This window comes from Saccoglossus kowalevskii, chromosome 19 (genome assembly GCF_978046115.1).
Source record: "Saccoglossus kowalevskii chromosome 19, keSacKowa6.1, whole genome shotgun sequence".
In the NCBI taxonomy this organism is placed as follows: domain Eukaryota; kingdom Metazoa; phylum Hemichordata; class Enteropneusta; family Harrimaniidae; genus Saccoglossus; species Saccoglossus kowalevskii.
In genome coordinates, this window is record NC_140659.1 from 15368734 (window position 1) to 15394180 (window position 25447).

At 37.3% G+C, this 25447-nt stretch overlaps 1 protein-coding gene across 1 annotated transcript in view; it reads right to left on the minus strand.

The window, feature by feature from the left end:
- Nucleotides 1-25447, minus strand: part of LOC100373054 (WD repeat and FYVE domain-containing protein 3-like) — a 107028-nt gene that overhangs the window by 25721 nt on the left and 55860 nt on the right. Inside the window, exons 28-42 of the mRNA XM_085493716.1 lie at nt 24785-24858; nt 24296-24457; nt 23012-23142; nt 22344-22461; nt 21948-22165; nt 20448-20641; nt 11842-11994; nt 10794-10964; nt 6426-6473; nt 5285-5345; nt 4415-4536; nt 2766-2967; nt 1326-1397; nt 1045-1131; nt 586-718 (exon numbers count right to left, since the gene is read on the minus strand). Coding sequence (XP_085349842.1) covers nt 586-718; nt 1045-1131; nt 1326-1397; nt 2766-2967; nt 4415-4536; nt 5285-5345; nt 6426-6473; nt 10794-10964; nt 11842-11994; nt 20448-20641; nt 21948-22165; nt 22344-22461; nt 23012-23142; nt 24296-24457; nt 24785-24858 — 1946 coding nt within the window. The remainder of the gene's footprint in view (nt 1-585; nt 719-1044; nt 1132-1325; nt 1398-2765; nt 2968-4414; nt 4537-5284; nt 5346-6425; nt 6474-10793; nt 10965-11841; nt 11995-20447; nt 20642-21947; nt 22166-22343; nt 22462-23011; nt 23143-24295; nt 24458-24784; nt 24859-25447) is intronic.

Sequence of the window (25447 nt, forward strand, 5' to 3'; positions counted from 1 at the left end):
ATGTTAAAATATTGTATGTATGGATATTTGCAGGCATCCTATTGTTGTAGGGCTGCACTTTTTCTTATCTAATCTTTTTCGGCTGAGTAGCTTATTTTACTTTATGGAATATGTACCAGCCTTAAAGCGCGGTAGTCGTCGCGCTGCGCATGTGCCACATTTGTATTGATAAACATTGATTTTCCCACAATCCAATGCGCTCTTCTAATGAAAATCACAAGTATGAGGTTTGACCTGAGCGCGACTTGCACTGATTACCGCCGGTGACTCCTTCGATGCCTTTTAATAACATGAAAATTACTTAATTAAAACTTGGAAACGTCTCAGTTAGTACTCGTTGATCTGCGCAACAGTCAAAGTCGCCATCTTTGTTTATATGAGACCCATATATCTCGCACATGCGCAGTGTGACGACTACCGCGCTTTAAATATGAAGGCAATTATGATCTTGAAGATGTGAAATTTCACAATCAGTAATATGAATAGATCTACTCAGTCATCATTGATGACTACTACTAAGCAAAGAATAAACATCTTGGGTTTTACGTTTTGTGCCTATAAAGAAATGATTATTCGTAAACGTACCTCACTTGATCTGTCAGACAGAACAGACAATGACAAAGGCAAGCAATGAATTCTGGTTCATAATTTCCTGGCCCAAAGACAAGATTACGGCTGTTGGTAAGCCTATGCAGGGAATCTAACAGTGCCATTTGATCTGTAGACAGAAAGAGAAAATAAACATCACTGAGTGAGTGCTAATGTAAATCAGCAATTCACCTTCACACAGAGTTCTGACCAATAGCATGGCAGCAATTAATCACAAGCACTGTAGATAATACATTCAGTCAGAAAATTGAATTTGGACAATAGCTCATTAAACTCGTTAATAAAATATCCAATTTTGAGAAAGAACGGATAAATACTGTGCCAGTTATTAGCACAAGGAAAGATAAAACTATGAAGTGAGCGAGTATTGTACATCATTTTAATGGAACAGACTGACTCATGGGTTGGGGCGAAATAAAAAAAAAAGACACTTACCAGCAACATTATTATGTGGTCTTGAGAGCTGATATAATACAGTCCTATTTAAGCAATGATAGATTTGATCCAGGGAGATACCAGTAGCTACTCAAAAACAAACAAGATTTGGTAAATAAAATGACCTTGTCAATAATTCAGACTCACATTGGACTAAAAAGTCCACATACCAGTCAGGTATGTACTGTACTCAGCTCTTGACTAAATTTGTGAAATCTACCCGAAGGTGAAAAATATTGAAAGTTTTTCAAAAAAAATAAATAATATGAACTGTTACTTACATCTTCTTTTTGCCTGTGCTAACAGTTTGCTTATGAAATCAAATACTTCTTTAGATTCTTTTGCAAACACACCTACAACAAAATACATGTCTGAATGATCTGCAATCTCAAGATGGATGTACCCCACCCCTAACCTAAACTGTAACCCTAACACTCCGCCACGCCCCCCAATGTAATGGTGTATGTCCCTTCAGATAAATATACATGGGTAGGGGTATGTAGGGGTATACTTAAGTGCTGATCACCCCATCCTTGACCAAGTGGTTCTTTCCTGAACACAGTCTGTTACGAGTCATATGATGCTTTCAGACCAGGTCATGTATAGCACATACCTCTACACATGCTACCTTGCATGATGGGTGTTTCCCTCAAAGGCTAGGCCCACTGCCGAAACAGTGGATTGGTGTCAGGAAGGGCATCCGGCCAATTATCTCATGCTCCAAAAAAACCTTAAATGGCAGTTACAACCATTATTGCCACTTGTTTAAGGTGAATCCGGCCACCCTCATCTTCGGGGACCAAACCGGATTTAAAACTCTGGACTACTACTACTACTACTTAAAGAGGGGACACATAAAATTAAATTGGGAAGAGGCATTGGAGGGGCAGGGTTAGGATGTTAAGTTTATGGGTAAGAGGAACTCTTAACTAGTACAGTAATTGCATCAAATATTCACTAGGCTTTAATTTAAAATAAAATCTCCTAAATTAAATCCAGAAGAACACGTAAAATACCAGTAGAACTCTTTGTTTTCTTGGCATATTTGTGATTATGCTCAAAATAGTGAAATTAAAAACCAGTAGAAATAAACGGTTTTATAGTTTGTTTGTTTTTTATTCAAAATAATTTTGTGCCAAGTGGTCTTGATATTAAGGTCACTGTTGATTCTCTTGAGCTTCTTTTCGTGTGCAAATTGCAAATGATAGTGTCACATATAGTGCATATATAAACTATACTTTATGTGACATAAGGCTGTGTGACCATCTTCCTATCATATTAGTAGGGGTAACCAGGCCTGGCTGACCTTAACAAAAGTTCTTTCAAAGTAATATTCATTGAATGATTCTTGACCAGTAGCTTTGGCCTCCCAATTAAGATAAGGACACTTCACCAAGACTTCACTTCATCACGTTTTGGCATTCAACCCCAAGCTTATAAAGTTTGGTAGAAATGTGTCATGAATAAGTCGTCCTGCATTTTACTATTTTAGAGTGTGTGTAGAATGTTAGTATTTATCAGGCATCTAAGAAAATGTTCAACTTTGTCCTAACTCTGCTTCTTGTTGTGTCTACAGTGCCCAGTTGTGCACAAGAACAACCATTACATATTATAAATGTTCAAGGAATAAGAAAAAAGAATAAAGCATATGATAACACTGTCATGTGCAATGTAAAATAAAATTTTGTCATCAAGGCAAAGAATCCTATTTTTTTTTTCACCTTGCCATAACTTATCTACCACTCGTGATGTGAAATAGAAGATATTCTGAACCAAATTGCTGTAACTGCCACCAATGGTGATTGGTAGAGCTGCTTCTTCTCCCAGCAAAGCATCTGCCGCCAGTAAATGGTCCATTAAATTCATCATTACTTCAGTCTGAAACTCTCGTACTAAAGCATGGCTTGCTCGCTCTGGAGATGCCTAATAATATAAAACATGTACATTTAAATATACCAAATACCACTAAGTTTAATATTCTGAGTGCATGTGATGAAACGTGAATGAACACTAGTATAAATAATCAGTGTTGTACTGATCATGCCACGAAAAAAACATTTGTTAGTTCATATGTGGCTCTATTGTAGATATATTTCTAATATCCTATATTCAGTACCAGTCTAACACTATTATTCCCCACTCTTTCTTAGGACAACATGGCATATATGGAAGGCCGAGTGGTATGATTGAGAAAGTTTTTGCCTAACATTTATGCTAGGTACTGTGAAATACTTTAATTTAGCTGTTTTATCTGTTTTGTATGAAGTTTATATTTACTGATATGTGAATACTGAAACTTTACGAAACTTAACAGTGGTCCGCCAGCTCAACCGATTCACGGCGTTACTAGACATTACAGAATGTGATTAAATATTCATGAAGATGTGTAGACGAACAAACAAGTAAACAAATTCTAAAATATTGATTAATAACAGTTGTGGCATGGAAATGATTTCTCAAGGGCTCAAGGGATTCGAAAATCACAGCAAAATAATGCAGTAGGAGAAAGTTGAAGAGTTTCTTTACTGTCTACACATGTTGTTCTGATTTTATCTTTTTAACACACTATACTGTGTTCTATGAATACATCATCACTGTTAGCGCTGGGTTATGGCAATTTTTAGCGCCCCTGTGATGACTAGAATGGTCTATTGTCAGCCACATTAAAGTGCATGTTTAGTGTGTATTCACAATAAATCACAACTTTTACCATTGCAAGGTGGAACAAAAAAGTGACTTATCAAACTATACGTATATCAAGTAATCAAACGTAACAAATGGACATTTATTATTTTCCAGAAAAAAAAATTGTTGGTCATAAAAAAAAATTAAAAATTGGGGGAATTACAGCTAATACTTTAATTGCATATATCCAGTGTTTATCAATTTCAGACGTTTTTTACGAACCTTCTAAAAGCATTTCAGATGCGTTTCAACATGTTCAGCATTCAGACTCTGTTAATTTGACTTATATGGAAACAAAGAAACAAATATTACATTGCCCTAAATTTAAGCACAATTAGTTGCAAACTTCCGAATTCGAGGAATTAATTTTAAATTTCAGACCTTTTAAGAACCTAAAAAATTTCTTATATTTCCGAATTTTTTAAGGCTTTAAAAACAAGCCTGTTTTTTAAGACTTTCACAGAAATCCTATTCTGATGACTGTTCTTACCACATTGTCCATGATTTGATTTAATCTTGATTTAAAGTAAAAATACCTCTTTTCATGAAGGTAGAGAATATGAAAAATATTACCTGACATTAAAACACAAATCAGGTCCATGACTATACACTAAAATACAGATCATAACATACATGTATGGAGTAAAACATGTGTGGCTATTAGTGTATGAATCACTATTTTTACCTCAAGTAATAAATCCAACACTGGTGCTCCTTTACTTGGCTGTGGTAGAGACAGACTGTCAACTACAATCACTCGCAAGAAATCAAACACAAACTTCCTTGCTGGGTGAGTTGTCAAAATTCCTATATTTGAAAAATAAAAGTGACATTCCATGTAATTGTAGATAATATTTGGTAATCCTTGATCTAAGTAACTATTAAAAATAGCTAGACGTTTCAAACAATGGCTATTTATGTGGCGAATATCATGCATCCATTAAATGATTTATAAACCTGAATGGAAATGACATATTGCTAGAACTGTGGCTAATATCACACATCCATTAAATGATTTATAAACCTGAATGGAAATGATATATTGCTAGAACTGTGGCTAATAGAACATCGTACTTTTAATCATGTGTGCATACCCAGTAACTATTTGACAAGAACTGAAAATTTAAAAAATTAATGGTGTTGTTAGCTGAAGTACATGTAGTTATTGAATAAACATATACTGTGAAATACTTTATTTTAGCTGGAATTAATTTTTGCTGAAAAGACTTTTTGGGTGTTTTGTATGGAATTTGTTTTCACTGATTTTTGATGAGTTGAATGTTAAATATAGGATAAAAAAGGATATTCGCTGGATTTTATTTTCACTGAATCATAGCGAAAATTAATTCCAAGCGAAAATAAAGTATTTTACAGTATGTATCACTGTTAATAAACAAATTACAGGCAATGTTGTTACAACAGATTGCGAGCTAGTGCTTATCACTGAGCAGTGCTTCTAGCAGACTAAATACAGTATACGTTAGCACTTGCACACAAAAAACGTTAAAAAAAAAATTTGAATGTTTCACTGAAAAAAACCTAAAGTAATTAATACCTGGTATTGAGTTGCCTCTTTCTATCGGTGTTCTTACATTCACCTCTGATCCAGACCATAACTGTAAATAGTAATCAAAGAAAACTTTAAAAAAACTCTCATAGCCTCAGGATGATGACGTGAGTGGGTTATCTTAGAGAATCTATGTACAAAGCTTCACCAAAATCTAACGAGTGGTTCTTGAGATATCAACACGAAATCGTCCAATTGGCTAATATTACAATGCAAATTAGGCAATTATTATGCACAAATGTCAAGAACTAAACAGGTGTAGATAGTCTAAGAGCACTGATTATGTATCAAGATATTTGTGGAACAGCCAAAGAGTGTGCAGTTTATGCAAATTAGGCAATTAGTATGCACAAATTTCAAGAACTAAACAGATGTAGATAGTCTTTAATAGAGCACTGATTATGTATCAAGATATTTGTGGAACAGCCAAAGAGTGTGCAGTTTATGCAAATTAGGCAATTATTATGCACAGATTTCGACTCAAAACTAATCATGTAAGTAGTGTATCCCAAAGAACCTACATAGAAAGTTTCATTGAATTTTCACAAGGGTGAAAATTACAGTTTATTGGTTTCAATAAGCGAAATCTTGCACATTGTGTTAAAGGCATGCATCAAAATAAAATAATCAAATAATTTATTTTGAACTTGAATCTCTTTTTATCGCTCAATGTTAAATGTTGACCTTTCAAGGAAAAATATGGCATTGTGATACAAAATTGACCGTCATCAAATGTGTATACTGTAAAATACTTTATTTTAGCTGGAATTAATTTTTGCTGAAAGACTTTTGGGTGTTTTTTATGGAATTTATTTTCACTGATTTCTGATGAGTTGAATGTAAAATAAAGGAAAATAGGTATATTCGCTGGATTTTATTTTCACTGAATCATTCCTTCACCGAAAATAGCTAAAATTAATTCCAAGTGAAAATAAAGTATTTTACAGTAATACAATATTAAGCACGGAAACACCTCAAAATCTAGTGAGAAGATCTAGTCTGAAGTTTTAATGTCACTATGATGCTATGACCTTATTGTTTGTCCCGTTTTTGTTTTCATGCGTAACAGGAAATTTTGCAGTGACTGGAAAAAGATTTATTGATTTGATCTACAAAATGGAAATCTCACCCTGTAATCATCGGCTGGCGAAGACAACTCACTTCCAGTTTCACTAACCTATATGAAGAAAAGACAAGAAATCATTAACACAGCTATCAGGGGAAAACGACCGCTGAAGCGATCACAGGTATATGATCACTTGTGCACTAGTTGGGTTAAAAAACACTAGGAAGCTAAGCAATCATTTGAAAACTGGAATATTAGGAATTCTAGTCAGTAAAAATGTAGAAGAGTGAGTAACAACCACCACTACAATATGCAGTCACCAAAAGATGCACAGAAACCAGTATCAAGACAGAATGGATGCGGTGAACATTGACTATATATATTTTAAAGCGCGGTGGTCGTCGCACAGCGTATGTTCGAATTTCATGTAAATAAACAATGTATTTTACATGCGTTGTATACGTCGCTATGAGTCCCATATCGAACAGGACGAGGCACGACGACTGCCGCCCTTTAAGTTAGATGTATAGTACACAGGCTAAATTGAATGAACAAGACATGTACTGTAGATTACATTATTTTGGTTGTTTTTGCTGAAATCATGGGAAAAAAATTCAGTAACAAATATTTTTTCTCTGGAGTTTGTGTCATTGATACCAAATTGGTAAAAATGATGTGTATAGGTGAACCCATATTGCTATACTCTGTAAAATATTCTCAGCTTTTAAATAAAGTAATTCACAGTACACACAGTTGGAGTACAGATATCTGAAACATCCATGATAGGCTCACATTAAACAGCATCCAAACTAATTTCATAAAATCTATTAAAAGTCTTTTACAGTAATCATATTTTTAATTTTTGCTTATCGCTGGGATTAATTTTGGCTGTTTTGTTTGAAGTTTATTTTTTACTGATTTTTGACGAGTTGAATGTAAAATATAGGCAAAAAGGTATTTTGACTGGATTATATTTTCACTGATTCAACCATCAGGCGAAAATAAAAAAAAAAAAATTCCAAGTGAAAATAAAGCAGGTTATATCTCCATACAAAAATAACAAGATAAACATATGCATTAATTTGATGTTAAAATTCCCACACTCATTACTGACAAAAACAATTTTTCTTTTTATGCTAAAAGTTTGGCCAAATTTTGAATAAAACTTTAATGTGTATACTTGTATGTATGAATATCAAAAGATTTTTAGAAGTAAGTTTGGATGCTGTTGAACCTTGCAATGACCATGAATTTACAAATTTGCTGACATGAAAAGGAAATCTTTTATTTCTCACCATCACATATTATATAGGAAAGATATTAATGAACCATTTATTATATTGTCTTCTAGAGGTTACACTGCCCTCTAGTGGCAATGTAAAACTACACAAGTATGTTACAAATGGGGAGATGTATATAACCAAAGGTAGATAAAATTAAGGGTAATAAACTTCTAGTCTGCGGTTGTATGATAGAAATCACAAAACTAGAATACATTATCTGAGAATCGGTCAAACTGTACAATGTTCAAATTACCAAAACTATTATGATTGCAAACGCATACATGCAACCACATTCACATAGAATTTATTTTTTTGACATAGCTGGAGACTGAAGATATCAGTTTCTTATTATTTTTCACAAAATTACCTCACTCAAATAAACAAAACTTGCAGGCTCAGCGAAAATGAATTCCAAAGATGAAATTCAGCATAAAAAAAGTTGGTTTGTGGGATTACAGGGAAGCCGGTAAGTTCAGTGATATGGAAGCAGCCATTTTGAAGCTTAGCACCAGTTTCAGAGAAGTCACAAAAGTTACATGTATAAATATTAGTTTTAACACAACTTAATATAAAACACAAAACATTATAAGTAGAGAAAGTGAAGAAATTCAAGTCAAAATACAGATTTAAACTTTAATTGAAACATTTTCTTCTACATTAATCCCTTTCTATGTTCTTGAAATTCCCCAATTTTGAAGTTTAATGAACAAGCTAAACTTGATATTGCTTCAAATTTCCAAGATTGTTTTTTACCAAAAACTATGGTTATGATTTCAACAATTTCTAAATATTGGAAACGATGTACTTGAAGAATGCAAAAGAGGACATAAGTCAAATCAAACAAAGTGCGAAGACAAAAACCATGCAATATAATAAAGTATGTTAATGATTAAAATACCCAAGCTTAAGCCACAAACGTTTAACTTTGCTGTTTCATGTTTACTTGGTCATTTCTCAAAAAAACATTGCTGTCAGCTATTGACTGTGGATATGATGATATGATAAACACTTGAGGTCATGTGATTATGGAAATTCCCAGCATTCAGAATTTAAAATAACCAATGAACAAAAAAAAGTATTTATTTTAATAAACACTGTTACATGATTATGTTGTTTTAATAGGTTATTAGCACTTTTTAAAAGTTAAAACACATACTGAAAATGGTTTAACAGCTTTCACGATGATAACAAATGAAATGTATTTTACCTATTAGCAAAATAAATCTACAAGTCTTTTCCGCAGGGTTAACTAAGTAGTATCTGTGTACTGTTTTTTTTTGGCCATTCATATTTCAAATTATTGTGTTTTGATGGAAATTTTGCTTTCCTTTTGCTGTACTTTAAAAGTTCTGCCAGTTCAAAACTTGATGGCTTTAAAAACTAATTATTTAAAAGTGGTCCAAACTTCTTAGTTTTTACGGTTATTGACCATAAACAGTGTTGTTATAAATGATACCAATATGGAGAATGTTTTCATTGATGAACTGAACTACTCTATAAAGGCAAAATAATTAGTGTGCACACATGTACAGAAGCAAACTGAAAACAACTGGCAACTATCTGAATAACTTGAACATACCACAACAAACTCTTCCAAAACTGAGCCACCCTTTGAAAAATAGAAAACAAAAGTACAGTTTATAACATATATTTATATAATGCAAAGAAAGAAAGAATAAAAGCAAATGTTAAGAACACAAGATGAAAATTAACATCACTAATGGCAGTGGAGTCAAACTATTTTGAAATCCCAAACTTGATTGGTTGTCAGACAACAAGTTTTCTGATTGGCTAAATTTATTGAGTTCAAATTTTGAGTAGTTGAGTAGCCAATTGAGTGGGTGGCCGGTTAGGGGGGGGGGGGATGTGCTTAGCAGTGTAGTGTGAATCCTAAAGAAAAGAACCATCAAATATGCAGTTTGGAAACAATATGGAAAAGACTAGAATCTATTGATACTTATTAATTAATATGATAAATAGAATGATAATTTTGAATCATGCCAAATAAAAACAAATTTGGTGTTTCCGGTAACAGTCTTAAAAAATACGAGGTATACTTTTTATTTTATTTTTTCCCAATGAGTTATACTTTTTTGTGAGAACATAATCATGGTTTTAACTGTAGATGTAAAAAGGAATCAAAGTTAGTCATATTAAAGAAATATATTCTGAAAAGTAAGTGCAATCATTCACAACATACAAGGAAGTAAATGAAATAAAAAAATACAACATTTGTGTAATGACCATAACTAATTTACATAGAAATAAATAATTTGGAACTAATTTGCATAGAAATAAATAATTTGGACCTCATTTGCATAGAAATAAATAATTTGGACCTCATTTGCATAGAAATAAATAATTTGGACCTCATTTGCATAGAAATAAATAATTTGGACATCATTTGCATATAATAAATAATTTGGACCTCATTTGCATAAAATAAATGTTTTTTTTTTGTTTTTTTTTTGGGCAGGTTTGATCACTGAAAACACAGAATTTATTTTTGTTGGCTTTGCTTCAAATAATATAATATGTTTTGAAGAACATGGCATGTTTGTGTCGTACAATCAGTAAGCTTAAACATAAAATGTTTAGTTCACATAATCATATGTTTAGAACAAATTATAAGTATAAATTCAAATATAATCTAACGGTATGTTTAGAAGAACACAGTATGCTTGTGTCACAAAAATCATATTTAAAGCGCGGTAGTCGTCTCGCTGCGCATGTGCGACATTTGTGTTGATAAACATTGATTTTCCCATAATCCAATGCGCTCTTCAAATGGAAATCACAAGTATGAGGTTTGACCTGGGCGCGACTTGCACTGATTTCCGCCGGTAACTCCTTCGATACATTCCAATCACATGGAAATTACCGATTAAAGCTTGGAAACGTAGCAATTCGTACTCGTTGATCTGCACAACAGTCAAAGTCGCCATCTTGGTTATATGAGACCCATATATCTCGCACATGTGCAGCGTGATTACTAACGCGCTTTAAATGTAACCTATTTAGGAGATCATGATAATCAACATTAGGACCACATAGTTGCGTCATGTTTCATCAGTCAAATTACTTCCAAGGTTAAAACAAATGTATGTGTAGACCATAAACTTCTCAGAGTCGTGTATATAATCCTTACCTGATCAGAATTTGGTCTAATCGGGAAAAGTGTAGCAGCCAATCCACAGAGAAAATCACCACTCATACAGAGAGGAACTATGTCTGCTGTATTATGGTAGAGGAATAACAGGAACTGAATCAAAGTAACAGGATATTCAATCATCCATGAGTCTTCTTCATTCTGACAATTCTATATAAACAAACAAAAACGCTGAATTAAGTATACGAGTTCATGACGTGCACCTATAAATATGATAATTACAAGGTACTGGTAACATTTTATCTCTCCGAATGATGTCAACTTACAAAATAGTTTCAATTGATGTTAGCTTTTCTTCTCAGAAAATGTTTACAGACATTTTTAATTTTTTGATCAAAAAGCAGCTTCACATTTGGTCTGTTCAATCCAAATTATAGATTGCATTCAGTGAAAATTGTCGAAAATATGAACAAACCTGGCCAATTTTGAACGAAAAAAAAAAAAATTATGCTCAAAAAGGCTTGTAGTATAATTACAGGTAACGGGTATATATACTACTGATAAATAATGCATCACACTATAAATAGAGTATATTTGATTTATTTCATGCCTGAAGAATAATCTAGCATTAAAACATGCCTGTATTTACATGTACTGTAAAGTCTATAATATGATGTATTAACTTTACAGTATGTCAAGAAAATGATGTCTTACACTACGAACATGTGTACTGATGTACTTATAATGTGTCAAATACTGTAAAAGGGTTAATTATTCACTGAGTTTTAATTTTGCTTATTTCGCTGACTGAAAAATGCGCTAAATTAATTAAAACCCAGTGACTATGAAAAATTTAGCATAGAACATCTAAATGATAAAACCATGAATTTAAAATCCACTGAATTTGCCTGAAATGGCAAATCAGCGAAATTTAAACCCAGTGAAAATTAGTCATTTTACAGCATATATAGCATGCCAACAGAATGATGTATCAAATTTACATCATGCAAATCATGTATATGTATAACATCGTATTACATTTACAGCATGCCTATGTAGTGATGTATTTCATTTACAACACACTTACCTGATTCAACATTGTTCTAATCATAGACAGTATAACCAAAGCACTATCCATACATATACTGCTCTGCAGCCCAATATTGGATTTACTATGCTTGACTCCAGTTTGACTTGCAGGCACTCCAAAGATAAACTTCCATATAGAATCAAGATCAAGCTGCAATAAAAAAATTCAAAATATACTGCACATTATTTCCCCATGTATTTTATGCTGCACATTATTTCCCCATGTATTTTATGCTTCACATTATTCCCCAATGTATTTTATGCTGCACATTATTTCCCCATGTATTTTATGCTTCACATTATTCCCCAATGTATTTTATGCTGCACATTATTTTCCCATGTATTTTATGCTGCACATTATTTCTCAATGTATTTTATGCTGCACATTATTTCCCCATGTATTTTATGCTGCACATTATTTCCCCATGTATTTTATGCTGCACATTATTTCCCCATGTATTTTATACTGCACATTATTTCTCAATGTATTTTATGCTGCACATTATTTCTCAATGTATTTTATGCTGCACATTATTTCTCAATGTATTTTATGCTGCCATTATTTCTCAATGTATTTTATGCTGCACATTATTTCTCAATGTGTTTTATGCTGCACATTATTTCCCAATGTATTTTATACTGCACACTATTTCTCAATGTGTTTTATGCTGCACATTAATTCCCCATGTATTTTATGCTGCACATTATTTCCCAGTGTATTTTGTGCTGCACATTATTTCTCAATGTGTTTTATGCTGCACATTTTTCCCCATGTAATTTATGCTGCACATTATTTCCCAATGTATTTTATGCTGCACATTATTTCTCAATGTGTTTTATGCTGCACATTATTTCCCAATGTATTTTATGCTGAACATTATTTCCCAATGTATTTTATGCTGCACATTATTTCCCCATGTGTTTTATGCTGCACATTATTTCCCAATGTGTTTTATGCTGCACATTATTTTCACATGTATTTTATGCTGCACATTATTTCCCCATGTATTTTATGCTGCACATTATTTCCCATGTATTTTATGCTGCACATTATTTCCCCATGTATTTTATGCTGCACATTATTTCCCCATGTGTTTTATGCTGCACATTATTTCTCAATGTGTTTTATCCTGCACATTATTTCCCAATGTATTTTATGCTGCACATTATTTCCCCATGTATTTTATGCTGCACATTATTTCCCTATGTATTTTATGCTGCACATTATTTCCCCGTGTATTTTATGCTACACATTATTTCCCCATGTATTTTATGCTGCACATTATTTCCCAATGTATTTTATGCTGCACATTATTTCCCCATGTATTTTATGTTGCACATTATTTCCCAATGTATTTTATGCTGCACATTATTTCCCAATGTATTTTATGCTGCACATTATTTCCCAATGTATTTTATGCTGCACATTATTTCCCCACGTATTTTATGCTGCACATTTCCACATGTATTTTATGCTGCACATTATTTCCCCATGTATTTTATGCTGCACATTATTTCCACATGTATTTTATGCTGCACATTATTTCCACATGTATTTTATGCTGCACATTATTTCCCCATGTATTTTATGCTGCACATTATTTCCCCCATGTATTTTATGCTGCACATTATTCCCCAATGTGTTTTATGCTGCACATTATTTCCCCACGTATTTTATGCTGCACATTAGTTCCACATGTATTTAATGCTGCACATTATTTCCCAATGTATTATATGCTGCACATTATTTCCACATGTATTTTATGTTGCACATTATTTCCCAATGTATTTTATGCTGCACATTATTTCCCAATGTATTTTATGCCGCACATTATTTCCCAATGTATTTTATGCTGCACATTATTTCCCCACGTATTTTATGCTGCACATTAGTTCCACATGTATTTTATGCTGCACATTATTTCCCAATGTATTTTATGCTGCACATTAGTTCCACGTGTATTTTATGTTGCACATTATTTCCCAATGTATTTTATGCTGCACATTAACTCCCCATGTATTTTATGCTGCACATTATTTCCCAATGTATTTTATGCTGCACATTATTTCTCAATGTGTTTTATGCTGCACATTTTTCCCCATGTAATTTATGCTGCACATTATTTCTCAATGTGTTTTATGCTGCACATTTTTTCCCCATGTAATTTATGCTGCACATTATTTCCCAACGTGTTTTATGCTGCACATTCTTTCCCCATGTAATTTTTGCTGCACATTATTTCCACATGTATTTTATGCTGCACATTATTTCCCCATGTATTTTATGCTGCACATTATTTCCCAATGTGTTTTATGCTGCACATTTTTCCCCCGTGTATTTTATGCTGTACATTATTTCCCCATGTATTTTATGCTGCACATTATTTCTCAATGTGTTTTATGCTGCACATTTTTTTCCCATGTAATTTATGCTGCACATTATTTCCCAATGTGTTTTATGCTGCACATTCTTTCCCCATGTAATTTATGCTGCACATTATTTCCACATGTATTTTATGCTGCACATTATTTCCCCATGTATTTTATGCTGCACATTATTTCCCAATGTGTTTTATGCTGCACATTTTTTCCCCATGTAATTTATGCTGCACATTATTTCCACATGTATTTTATGCTGTACATTATTTCCCCATGTATTTTATGCTGCACATTATTTCTCAATGTGTTTTATGCTGCACATTTTTTCCCCATGTAATTTATGCTGCACATTATTTCCACATGTGTTTTATGCTGCACATTTTTTCCCCATGTAATTTATGCTGCACATTATTTCCACATGTATTTTATGCTGCACATTATTTCCCCATGTATTTTATGCTGCACATTATTTCCCAATGTGTTTTATGCTGCACATTTTTTTCCCATGTAATTTATGCTGCACATTATTTCCACATGTATTTTATGCTGTACATTATTTCCCCATGTATTTTATGCTGCACATTATTTCTCAATGTGTTTTATGCTGCACATTTTTTCCCCATGTAATTTATGCTGCACATTATTTCCACATGTGTTTTATGCTGCACATTTTTTCCCCATGTAATTTATGCTGCACATTATTTCCACATGTATTTTATGCTGCACATTATTTCCCCATGTATTTTATGCTGCACATTATTTCCCAATGTGTTTTATGCTGCACATTATTTCTCAATGTGTTTTATGCTGCACATTTTTCCCCATGTAATTTATGCTGCACATTATTTCCCCATGTAATTTATGCTGCACATTATTTCCACATGTATTTTATGCTGCACATTATTTCCACATGTATTTTATGCTGCACATTATTTCCCCATGTATTTTATGCTGCACATTATTTCCCCATGTATTTTATGCTGCACATTATTTCCCAATGTGTTTTATGCTGCACATTTTTTCCCCATGTAATTTATGCTGCACATTATTTCCCAATGTATTTTATGCTGCACATTATTTCTCAATGTGTTTTATGCTGCACATTATTTCCCCATGTATTTTATGCTGCACATTATTTCCCCATGTATTTTATGCTGCACATTACTTCCCAATGTGTATAGTATAGGGTATAGTATAGTGGCTTTGGTCTCCCCATTGAGTCTGTTGCACACTCACCCAGGGTACAGGGGCTTTGGTCTACCCATTGAGTCTGTTGCACACTCACCTAGGGTACAGGGGCTTTGGTCTCCCCATTGAGTCTGTTGCACACTCACCCAGGGTACAGGGGCTTTGGTCTACCCATTGAGTCTGCTACACACTTACCCAGGATACAGGGGCTTTGGTCTACCCATTGAGTCTGTTGCACACTCACCCAGGGTACAGGGGCTTTGGTCTCTCCATTGAGTCTGTTGCACACTCACCCAGGGTACAGGGCTTTGGTCTCCCCATTGAGTCTGTTGCACACTCACCCAGGGTACAGGGGCTTTGGTCTCTCCCATTGAGTCTGTTGCACACTCACCCAGGGTACAGGGGCTTTGGCTACCCCATTGAGTCTGTTGCACACTAACCCAGGGTACAGGGGCTTTGGCTGCCCCATTGAATATGTGGCACACTCACCCAGGGTACAGGGGCTTTGGCTTCCCCATTGAGTCTGTGGCACACTCACCCAGGGTACAGGGGCTTTGGCTTCCCCATTGAGTCTGTTGCACACTCACTCAGAGTACAGGGGCTTTGGCATTCCCCATTGAGTCTGTTGCACACTCACCCAGGGTACAGGGGCTTTGGCATTCCCCATTGAATATGTTGCACACTCACCCAGAGTACAGGGGCTTTGGCATTCCCCATTGAGTCTGTCACACACTCACCCAGGGTACAGGGGCTTTGGCATTCCCCATTGAATATGTTGCACACTCACCCAGGGTACAGGGGCTTTGGCTGCCCCATTGAATATGTGGCACACTCACCCAGGGTACAGGGGCTTTGGCTTCCCCATTGAGTCTGTTGCACACTCACCCAGGGTACAGGGGCTTTGGCTACCCCATTGAGTCTGTGGCACACTCACCCAGGGTACAGGGGCTTTGGCATTCCCCATTGAATATGTTGCACACTCACCCAGGGTACAGGGGCTTTGGTCTCCCCATTGAGTCTGTTGCACACTCACCCAGGGTACATGGGTTTTGGCATTCCCCATTAAGTCTGTTGCACACTCACCCAGGGTACAGGGGCTTTGGTCTCTCCCATTGAGTCTGTTGCACACTCACCCAGGGTACAGGGGCTTTGGCATTCCCCATTGAATATGTTGCACACTCACCCAGAGTACAGGGGCTTTGGCATTCCCCATTGAATATGTTGCACACTCACCCAGGGTACAGGGGCTTTGGCATTCCCCATTGAATATGTTGCACACTCACCCAGGGTACAGGGGCTTTGGCTGCCCCATTGAATATGTGGCACACTCACCCAGGGTACAGGGGCTTTGGCTTCCCCATTGAGTCTGTTGCACACTCACCCAGGGTACAGGGGCTTTGGCTACCCCATTGAGTCTGTGGCACACTCACACAGGGTACAGGGGCTTTGGCTACCACATTGAGTCTGTTGCACACTCACCCAGGGTACAGGGGCTTTGGCATTCCCCATTGAGTCTGTTGCACACTCACCCAGGGTACAGGAGCTTTGGCATTCCCCATTGAATATGTAGCACACTCACCCAGGTTACAGGGGCTTTGGATGCCCCATTGAATATGTGGCACACTCACCTAGGGTACAGGGGCTTTGGCATTCCCCATTGAATATGTGGCACACTCACCCAGGGTACAGGAGCTTTGGCATTCCACATTGAATATGTGGCACACTCACACAGGGTACAGGGGCTTTGGCTACCACATTGAGTCTGTTGCACACTCACCCAGGGTACAGGGGCTTTGGCATTCCCCATTGAGTCTGTTGCACACTCACCCAGGGTACAGTGGCTTTGGCTGCCGCATTGAATATGTGGCACACTCACCCAGGGTACAGGGGCTTTGGCATTCCCCATTGAATATGTTGCACACTCACCCAGGGTACAGTGGTTTTGGCATTCCCCATTGAATATGTTGCACACTCACCCAGGGTACGGTGGCTTTGGCATTCCCCATTGAATATGTGGCACACTCACCCAGGGTACAGGGGCTTTGGCATTCCCCATTGAATATATTGCACACTCACCTAGGGTACAGGGGCTTTGGCATTCCCCATTGAATATGTGTCACACTCACCCAGGGTACAGGGGCTTTGGATGCCCCATTGAATATGTGGCACACTCACCTAGGGTACAGGGGCTTTGGCATTTCCCATTGAATATGTGGCACACTCACCTAGGGTACAGGGGCTTTGGCATTCCCCATTGAATATGTGGCACACTCACCTAGGGTACAGGGGCTTTGGCATTCCCCATTGAATATGTGGCACACTCACCTAGGGTACAGGGGCTTTGGCATTCCCCATTGAATATGTGGCACACTCACCCAGGGTACAGTGGCTTTGGCATTCCCCATTGAATATGTGGCACACTCACCCAGGGTACAGGGGCTTTGGCATTCCCCATTGAATATGTGGCACACTCACCCAGGGTACAGTGGCTTTGGCATTCCCCATTGAATATGTGGCACACTCACCCAGGGTACAGTGGCTTTGGCATTCCCCATTGAATATGTGGCACACTCACCCAGGGTACAGGGGCTTTGGCATTCCCTAATGAGTCTGTTGCACACTCACCCAGGGTACAGTGGCTTTGGCATTCCCCATTGAATATGTGGCACACTCACCCAGGGTTCAGGGGCTTTGGCATTCCCCATTGAATATGTGGCACACTCACCTAGGGTACAGGGGCTTTGGCATTCCCCATTGAATATATTGCACACTCACCCAGGGTACAGGGGCTTTGGCATTCCCCATTGAATATGTTGCACACTCACCCAGGGTACAGGGGCTTTGGCTGCCCCATTGAATATGTGGCACACTCACCCAGGGTACAGGGGCTTTGGCTTCCCCATTGAGTCTGTTGCACACTCACCCAGGGTACAGGGGCTTTGGCTACCCCATTGAGTCTGTGGCACACTCACCCAGGGTACAGGGGCTTTGGCATTCCCCATTGAATATGTTGCACACTCACCCAGGGTACAGGGGCTTTGGTCTCCCCATTGAGTCTGTTGCACACTCACCCAGGGTACATGGGTTTTGGCATTCCCCATTAAGTCTGTTGCACACTCACCCAGGGTACAGGGGCTTTGGTCTCTCCCATTGAGTCTGTTGCACACTCACCCAGGGTACAGGGGCTTTGGCATTCCCCATTGAATATGTTGCACACTCACCCAGAGTACAGGGGCTTTGGCATTCCCCATTGAATATGTTGCACACTCACCCAGGGTACAGGGGCTTTGGCATTCCCCATTGAATATGTTGCACACTCACCCAGGGTACAGGGGCTTTGGCTGCCCCATTGAATATGTGGCACACTCACCCAGGGTACAGGGGCTTTGGCTTCCCCATTGAGTCTGTTGCACACTCACCCAGGGTACAGGGGCTTTGGCTACCCCATTGAGTCTGTGGCACACTCACACAGGGTACAGGGGCTTTGGCTACCACATTGAGTCTGTTGCACACTCACCCAGGGTACAGGGGCTTTGGCATTCCCCATTGAGTCTGTTGCACACTCACCCAGGGTACAGGAGCTTTGGCATTCCCCATTGAATATGTAGCACACTCACCCAGGTTACAGGGGCTTTGGATGCCCCATTGAATATGTGGCACACTCACCTAGGGTACAGGGGCTTTGGCATTCCCCATTGAATATGTGGCACACTCACCCAGGGTACAGGAGCTTTGGCATTCCACATTGAATATGTGGCACACTCACACAGGGTACAGGGGCTTTGGCTACCACATTGAGTCTGTTGCACACTCACCCAGGGTACAGGGGCTTTGGCATTCCCCATTGAGTCTGTTGCACACTCACCCAGGGTACAGTGGCTTTGGCATTCCCATTGAATATGTGGCACACTCACCCAGGGTACAGGGGCTTTGGCATTCCCCATTGAATATGTTGCACACTCACCCAGGGTACAGTGGTTTTGGCATTCCCCATTGAATATGTTGCACACTCACCCAGGGTACGGTGGCTTTGGCATTCCCCATTGAATATGTGGCACACTCACCCAGGGTACAGGGGCTTTGGCATTCCCCATTGAATATATTGCACACTCACCTAGGGTACAGGGGCTTTGGCATTCCCCATTGAATATGTGGCACACTCACCCAGGGTACAGGGGCTTTGGATGCCCCATTGAATATGTGGCACACTCACCTAGGGTACAGGGGCTTTGGCATTTCCCATTGAATATGTGGCACACTCACCTAGGGTACAGGGGCTTTGGCATTCCCCATTGAATATGTGGCACACTCACCTAGGGTACAGGGGCTTTGGCATTCCCCATTGAATATGTGGCACACTCACCTAGGGTACAGGGGCTTTGGCATTCCCCATTGAATATGTGGCACACTCACCCAGGGTACAGTGGCTTTGGCATTCCCCATTGAATATGTGGCACACTCACCCAGGGTACAGGGGCTTTGGCATTCCCCATTGAATATGTGGCACACTCACCCAGGGTACAGTGGCTTTGGCATTCCCCATTGAATATGTGGCACACTCACCCAGGGTACAGTGGCTTTGGCATTCCCCATTGAATATGTGGCACACTCACCCAGGGTACAGGGGCTTTGGCATTCCCTAATGAGTCTGTTGCACACTCACCCAGGGTACAGTGGCTTTGGCATTCCCCATTGAATATGTGGCACACTCACCCAGGGTTCAGGGGCTTTGGCATTCCCCATTGAATATGTGGCACACTCACCTAGGGTACAGGGGCTTTGGCATTCCCCATTGAATATATTGCACACTCACCCAGGGTACAGGGGCTTTGGCATTCCCCATTGAATATGTGGCACACTCACCCAGGGTACAGTAGCTTCACCCCCCCCCCCCCCCCCCATTGAGTCTGTGGCTTTGAACTTCCACCATTGAGTCTTACCAAGGGTATTTGAAGTCTACCAAACATAGGTCAAAGGGTAACAACTAATTTCTACAAAGCAGTCAACAGAATTATACATAATTACAACTAGACTGACCTCTAGGTTGTCTTTTACAGTGTGTTTAGAGTGCCCTAGTAGTAGTGCCATCAGTAAGAAATACAGCTGTGGTATATTGGCATGTCTTGGCAGTAAACACTGTAACATTGCAAAACCAGGAAGATGACAAGCTTCTAAATTGATCTCACGGTTTGACTGTCTGCTTCCACCACTCGGTGTACCAACGTTGAATCCTGATATACAAGACAAACATAATAAATAAAGACAGGGATATGTAATTAAAACAGAAGCATGGAAATCATGGCATGAAATTGTGCATAGCATGGAACAAAGGTCAAATATCAATGACAAGTCATTGGCTGATTTTTACTGACTGACAACACTAGTGCAGTCATGCTACAAAGTAGGGGCAGTTCATTCATGCAATTCCTCAAGTTATTCTGTCAATGACATTCACAATGAATTTCTAGCACAAAAATGACAATCAGCAACTTTAAAAACAAATTTACTCAATATGTCAATATGAATTAGTAAAATTACATTGTGATGCGCAAGAAATGTTGACTATTTATTGTTTTCTGTTCAATATCACATTTACTAAGACGTCAGTGAAGAAAATCCCCACAGCACCCAGCCAAGTTGCATGCCCTTATTCTCATCCACCCTTGATAATACTGCTTTGTCTTACAATATGTGCAAGTACTTTGCATGGTTTCAGTATCTTCATCTAAAGTTGCAAAGACAGATAGGATGGTAGAGTAGGGTAGGGTAGGGTAAAGGTAGAGTGAAGAATAATTATTGCAAGACGTAGTCTGAAAATAGACTCCACCTCACCTTCACCTGTGCATCCTTGTGTCCATACCTGTATGTTAGACATGCTTTGGCAAATTTCATTGAACCTTCACACATACATTACACATGCATTAGTTTCATGATGCAATTCAAGATGGTCAAATGGCAGCTATTTTTATTTATCCAAATTAAGCATTTCAGCCATTACTGAAACTGGATTGCATTTCGGCATGGACATACCTCATTCAAACTTGGTATGTCCCTTCAACATAATTGGTCCTTGATACTGTGGAATACTTTATTTTCGCTGGAATAAATTTTCGCTGAAAAGGCTTTTTGGGCGTTTTGTATGGAATTTATTTTCACTGATTTTTGATGAGTTTAATGTGAAATATAGGAAAAAAAAGTATATTCGCTGGATTTTATTTTCACGGAATCATCCTTTCAGCGAAAATAAATTCCAAGCGAAAATAAAGTATTCTACAGTATTCTAAACTGATTAATTTTTGCCGTTTCAAATTTTTTCTATTTGATGATTTTATGGCATTTGCAAGGCCAAAGTCGCCGATACTCTGTGTTATATGGCCCCAAAAGAGTTTTCACTGCTATAGAATTTTGCAATTTTCGAGAAGATATATAATAGGATGGTAGAGTAGGGTAGTGTGAAGAAAAATAAAGTAGAACATTTAATAGAAATCATTGTATTTCGCATTTCTGTGTTCGATCACACAAAACAATGTACCTTACCTAAGACAACACCCATCCTATTGTGTAATACAGGCTCGGTACCATCCAACCAGCCTCCACCGTGGACGCCATCTTTAAACCTCTGCATAGTGGTAGGACTGGACAATAAGAGTAGTAAAATCCGTAATGCTTGAATGACAGTTGTTGAGTGTAGGTGACCTTGCATGAAAAGTAATAACCAGTCAAATCCAAGTACCCTTTGAAGATGGTCCGCAGTGCTGAAAATATTGGAAAAAGGCATGATTTAAACATAAGTAGAATTCACTTTTTTTTTTTAATGAGTCAGAACTTCTCATTGGCTAGTCATCTAGCCAATTAGAAAGCATCTTATACATGTGCTTGGTTGAATGACTTAAAATTTTATGTCAAGTGAAATGAACATGGATATAGACTTACTGCAAAACAATTTGTGATTTCTGATGAGTCAGCAAATGTATAAATATTTCCAGTAAAGTATTTCTGAGTTTTATATTCCGTGCTGACACTAAACCACCCCAGTCTTCTTCAATGATGTCTGGAAATACATATTAGGAAAACTATGGTAACAGTGTGGACAATCAACAACAAGTGCTGATTTTGTCAAAGAAAGCGCAAGGAAAGAATCTTATAATAACAATATCAACGCATATAAGTATAGACATAGGTGATGATGATGTGATGCATGAAGATCCCATGTAATGTCATGTTATGTTCACATCGCAAATTGCAAGATAGATTTGTAAAAATGTTAATGAGTGAGTCTGCGTGTTCTTGCATGATTAAAAGCAGGGCATGCACATTCTTGCATATTTGCTGAGCAGGCATCTTCTTGCATATTCACATATAGTGTTTATATTTTTGCATATTTCTTTTAATGAAAAGCAGTAGTCAAAACCTTAACCAATTGTCTACATTGCCAAATTTTGTCATCTTTCAGAGATACATCCCATAGAAAATCTATTAGTTTCCTCGATTATCCTGTGTCAGGATGATGCAAAATGAACAATTAATAATTAATTAATTAATTAAGGAAATTACAGAAAACTTTGATGAGAGCACAGTGAGGTTGTGAAGAGATTTTATACCTTTGACTGCATTATTTCCTTGTGGTGTAGATGCTTCACTGTCAGGACCAACTGCTGCTAAACTTTCTACTGTTATAAACTTTTCACTGACAGAATAAGACGGTAAAGTGGAAACCAAGAACTGACCAAACCTGAGAAAAGAAGACAATAATTTAATGATCAGTCAAACATTAGCCGAGTATTCAAAGATACCCCAAAATTTACTCAAAATTAAGTGAGTGATTATTACCCCTGAATGCATGTATTGTGGCTTTTGCAGAGATGCTTGGCTCTTACAATACGACAGGTATATTTCATGACCATTAGACTATTTTTCAAATTGTTTTCATCCCTGGACCAGTTCTTAACATTTGCTTTTATTCTTTCTTTCTTTGCAATATATAAATATATGTTATAAAATTTACTTTTGTTTTCTATTTTTCAAAGGGTGGCTCAGTTTTGGAAGAGTTTGTTGTGGTATGTTCAAGTTATTCAGATAGTTGCCAGTTGTTTTCAGTTTGCTTCTGTACATGTGCGCACACTAAATTTTTAAGATTTGAGGGTTTTATGACATTCTCGAGAACAAAATTACATGAAAGTCACAGACATTCTGTGCCAAGGGACCCAAAAGAAATGTCCACTGCTAAAAAATTAGGCGATTCTCATGACTTGCTGAATTAAATTAGCAAACACTAATCTCTTGTTAAATTGAAGTGATTTACAGTAAATATTAGAAGATGAGTCTCTCTTAACACTCTCAGGAATACAATTTTATACAAGTAACCTTTTGACAGAGTTTTCATTGTCCTTTGATAACAAATTATCCACACAAAAAAATTCTCTCAATTCCTAAGAATGAAGTAATTTTGGAAACTCCAGATTTTGTAGTACCAGTAAAATCCTATTACTATAGCCACTGCTAGTTTTACTATGTTGCATCTTCAAAAATTCCTTCAAAAACCCAAAGTTGGGGGCAGTCTGCATTGAGTACATATGGAGACGGAAATTTCCACACACAAAAAAATCACACAGTCTAAAAGCACTAACTATATTCATTTATGATCTATATAAAGTACACATTAGATAACAATAAATTTAGTTTGGGAAACAAAATTCACAATAAACTCATCTCTTTTTCAACACAACATGCCAATGCAGTCTTTCCGATACAGAGAAACAGTATAGTAATATTCATCTCCAGTTAGGGTGTCTTCTTATTAATGACCTGAATTTGACCCTTTTGACTCCCTAGGCCACTCTTTTCAAAGCCAACATTGCTCTGGGTTCAAGGCATTGTAATCTTACCTTAATAGGTGTGATTCTGTACCACTGCTTTGTAGTAACACTGTGATTACATTTGCCATTGCTTTTATAGTGCTTTGAGAGAGTGTAGTATCATGCAAAACAAACAGCAGTCTCTGTACAACGTTGAGTTTCCGCATCAGGATCTTGTTCTGTTCTGCTTCACTGTACAAACCAACAATGGATTGTTTTAATTTAAATAGCTATCAAGATCACAATAAAGTCAAATCTGTGTTAGTGGCTACCTCTATAAAAACACCACCAGCCTATAGTAACCACTTTCAGGCAATCTAAAGCCATAACATATGAGAAACATGTGTACAAACACAACCTGCCTATAGTGACCACATTTCGATAGTTCTAAGAATAACATATGGGCAAATAAAACAAACATGCATTTAGTGAGCGAGTCTGTGAAAAGAACTGGCATACTCTTATATTACAGACCTTTATAAATGTTCAAAAATACTATTATTACGCAAAGACACTAACCTTGATTCGGTGAGCAATTCACAGAAATGTTCAAAGAGCGACTTCTGAAGTCCATACGGAGCATTGTGCCACACCTAAAGATAGAAATGAATAGTGTAAGATCACAAATACATTTAGAGCTAAATGAAGTAAATAATTTATTCCAGTCATACTTGTGTACACCATATAGGAGGCACACCACCCACAGCATCAACCGACGGCAAAATGTAACCAATATTTCAGTGGGCAGGCCAGGCAGACTTATCTCTGGCACCGGAATGGCTTTAATTGCTTTGCACTGAATGCAATTACCGTGATGCACATAAAAAAAATACAAATGTCCAAAGTAATTTGAGCAATTTTTGCCTTGAAAATCGATGCCCCCTCAACTTTGAAGTTTAAACCATAACAGAGCAACTTACAGTAATTACAACATTGATCAATAATGTGATCATTGGAAGAAAAAAACGGTTTCTGTGCTGATGCACCATTGAACACACTCTCAAGGCACACCTGGTGTCAAACCAGAAACAAATATATATTTTTTGGGAAATTAGTACATAATTCAAATAAATAATAACATAAAGGCAATAATTTTTTGCTGCGTTTTAATTAAACTATCGTTGCTGGTGAGTGAAACCCCCTAAGTCAAAATCATGTAAAAACATGCAACATTACTAATTG